At 34.6% G+C, this 3,654-nt stretch overlaps 1 protein-coding gene across 1 annotated transcript; it reads right to left on the reverse strand.

Annotated features, from left to right (window-relative positions):
- Positions 1–1,764: 1,764 nt before the first annotated feature.
- LOC109337450 (ribulose bisphosphate carboxylase small chain, chloroplastic-like) lies at positions 1,765–3,114 on the reverse strand. Its single transcript, XM_019574422.1, has 2 exons — positions 3,100–3,114; positions 1,765–2,168 (listed from the first exon to the last, which is right to left on the reverse strand). The coding sequence occupies exons 1-2, from the start codon at positions 3,112–3,114 to the stop codon at positions 1,803–1,805; spliced, it is 381 nt and encodes a 126-aa protein (XP_019429967.1). The 3' UTR covers positions 1,765–1,802.
- Between the last annotated feature and the right edge of the window lie 540 nt (positions 3,115–3,654).

The following is a 3,654-nucleotide window of genomic DNA, read 5'->3' on the forward strand; positions in this document are numbered from 1 at the left end:
GACGACTCAAACCATTACCTTACTATGAAAATTCCACTTTTTTAGTTGACAAAATAGCTTTTAGTTATTCTTTATATAAAATTAATAATTTAGATATGATATTAGTTGTAGATCTTCTTCCCATTTTCGGAGAAATTAGACATGACCATGACCTTAGTATGAAAATTCCTTAAAATAAACAATAGAATATGACATTGAAATATTAAAACATTTTTATTGGTATCCTATTGGTTGTTATATTTATTACAAACTATTATTTATTAATATATACAAGGAGAGAACATAAAATAAAAAATAAAATACCTCTCTTAGGGTGATGGGAGAAAACCAGTAATTCATTGTGGATTTTTATGATGATGCAGAAGTTGTAGTGATGTAATACATGATCCACCAATGTATATCTAAACATTAAAGTTTGATCAAGGTTACCCAACAAACAAATGCACATAATTCAAAAAGGACCTTCCATTATTCAATATCACAAATTATGCTCATCACTAGTGTAAAAGGGATAAGGATCACCTGCCCTATATTCCGTACCAATTAAAATTTATGAAATAATATTAAAATATCAATTTTTGTTTTTTATTGGCTTTCTCATTAACTTGATACACCAAGTATGACATGAATGAGAACATAAATAGGGACATGTGATCGCCATCATTACTTCTAGAAGTGGTTCTTTTTGCCTTGGTTCTTCTAACGTTATATTATTTAGCTTCAATGATAGCTTTCAAATCAAACAAGAAAGCCCACGTTCATCGTCACCTTTGGCACCAACAGAACAAAAGCCTTTGGAAGTAATTCATGATAGCCATATATTACTCCCAACCAATTGCTCTTTTCACATGATCTTGCATTGTAGTTTTGATCAATGAGAACATTTGATGACTTGATATCTATATGAATCACTGGTGGTATTGAAGAATGAAAAGTATCAATAGCTTTGCAATTTGCAATGCAAAACGGGTTCTTCTACTCCAACCTGGTATTATTGTTTTATACTTCAAATATTTCTTCTTCATTCAATGCTTTGCACGAGTCTAGTGTTGAGAATCATCCACTTTGTAGTCTTTTAGTTTACATGATGCTCCTCTATAGAAAGACAACCCAGGCTCTAATCAACATGTCATCTAGTAAATGTTCCACTGCTAGCATTCCCTCTCTAGGTGCATTATTGTATCAAGCAAACTAGAACGTTCTTGACAAAGAACTTCAAGTTGTCCATGTATTTGGGAGTACTCAGAGCATGATTTGTTGGCACTCATGTACAAGGTTGTCAGTGGTACCCTCTTCAAGCAAGCGTTTCTTAAGTCGTTCTGTTGATACGTTTATTATTCCAGTGGGTGCAACAGTGAGAGTTTGAAGTGGATAAACCTCACGACTTCATAATAATGCTTGTATCCATTCCACTCTATCTTTCTCTGAATCAGTTCTCAAATGAAGAGTCTTCATTGCTGTAAATATATAGAAACGCCGGTCATCTGATTTGCTCTCTCTAAATGACGAAATCTTGGAACTGGAAAGATGTGGAGTACTTGGTTGATGCATAGAAATGAGATACACTGTAATAACAATCTCATTCTTTATCTTCACACTCAATTAACATGCAACCACATGATCATGTGCTATACATACTAATAATGATATGCTTATGAAATAAAGCTTTGCACCTGATATAGCGTTCTCTGTATGGTGCTTGATGATAGTATATTTATGGCTGTGCTTTGCTTTGCTATTTATTCATACAAAACCAATTCCAACTTATTGACAACAAATGACTTGTTTCAAATGTGATGAACTTAGAAGCTTGGTGGCTTGTATGCAATGAAACTGATGTATTGCACTTGGCGTTTATTGTCTAATCCTATGATACGGATGAATGCATTTTGGTATGCAGTCTTGGCCTCTTCAACCTCCTTCAAAACCTGACCTGAATCAGTGCACCCAAACATATGCAGCTTCCACAATGTCCAGTAACGTCCATAATAGTATCCAGGTGACCTATGGTTCTCACGGTAGACAAACCCATGCTCCAACTCAAACTCCAAGCGAGGAACGCATCCGTTCTCGAGAAGGTAATCTACTTCCTTTGCCAAGGACTCAGGAGAGAGTGGTGGAAGGTAGGAGGGAGTCTCAAATTTCTTCGAGCCAACTGGTGGCCACGCCTATTTTAACACTAAATCGGGTATCTGGAAAGGATACAAGTGTAGGGGTCTTGGGTACAACAATCTTTTACCGAGAAGAGGAAGCCAACGCTTATTTGCCAAGTTTGTTTCAAAGCGTGAAAACATTGGTCAATAGAAAGGTATTCCACTCATATTCTCCCTGCTTCATTCTTCATATGAATTTCCTTTTGTTTTGGAGAAGGTTGTCCATTATTTTTAAGTACTTTTGTGCCTTCAAGAGGAGAATTGCACATACACAACAAATCTTAGAGGTGGAGCAAGAAGATCATCATCATGTGGGTTTTTTAGTTTGTGTGAGAATATATAGGCTAGTAGTTGAATAACATGATGAGATAGACTTGACACCATAGAGAACATTAGATTTATGAACTCTCTTTAAGGTTATGCACTAGAGGAATTGAGTTGGACTAGAGAGGAAATTTTGAGACCATTAGGATCAAAAGAAGAGAGGTTTGGTTATGTGAGAAAAAGATCCCCCTTTCCCAGGATTTGCCAACATAAATATAGTGTTAAAGAGGGAATTGTACCAAGAAATTTAAACTGTAGAAGGAAAATGGACAGGTGATGAATGTAAAGAGATAAGTGGGTGATGAATGTCAAGAGATAAGTGGGAGAATATGAATTGAAGTGAGAGAGAGAAAAGTTCACTACTCCAGATATCGTAATAAACATCGGTCATTCAATAACACAATTTTGAACGACGCGGTTGAAAATGTGATAGAAGAACATCAACAACGCATAATGAAACAGGCGCTGTCAATTTGTGTAACTTCAATAGCGCATTCTTGACAAAACAGTGTTGAACATAACTAACATTAGCGCTAATTTGAATGATTTATGTTTAACAACGCATTTAATAGAAAGCAGTGTTGATATTAATACATGTAATATGACATAATTAAGGAAGCACCGTTGAAGATGACATAGTAATTGTGTTTGCTTAATTATGTGTTGTTGATATTTTACTAATGTTTAAACGTCCGAGATATTAATGGTGATAGTTATATGCGTCTCTTCATTTGTTAAAATATTAATGGTTTAGTGGTTATGCATTTCTTGGTTGTTGAAATATTAATGGTTGAGTGATACGTTATGCGTCTTTTCGTTTATTGAAATATTAATGATATTGTAGTTCACTCATCTATAAATATTGTGGTTCACTCAATGTTCTATTTCATCAGTAAGAGTATGTGTTTCTATAAGAGTATGTTCATGAAGTTAGGAGGAAGAAAACACAAAGTAGTAAAAAAAAGAGCAATACTGCAAATAGTGTAAAGGAGAAAAATGACCCAAATTTGTATAGAGGAATTGAGGAAAAACTTGAGTTTCTGTTTCAGAATCATGTCAAAGAGGTCTTTAACAACTTTTGATTTTGCAAAAGGACTCAGATTTCAGAAGGAAGGTGACTGTCATACAAGATATGTGTGAGATGAACATTTAGTTCATTGATCTCTTTCAATTGAAT

Source organism: Lupinus angustifolius, unplaced genomic scaffold (assembly GCF_001865875.1).
Source record: "Lupinus angustifolius cultivar Tanjil unplaced genomic scaffold, LupAngTanjil_v1.0 Scaffold_6_136, whole genome shotgun sequence".
Classification (NCBI taxonomy): Eukaryota; Viridiplantae; Streptophyta; class Magnoliopsida; order Fabales; family Fabaceae; genus Lupinus; species Lupinus angustifolius.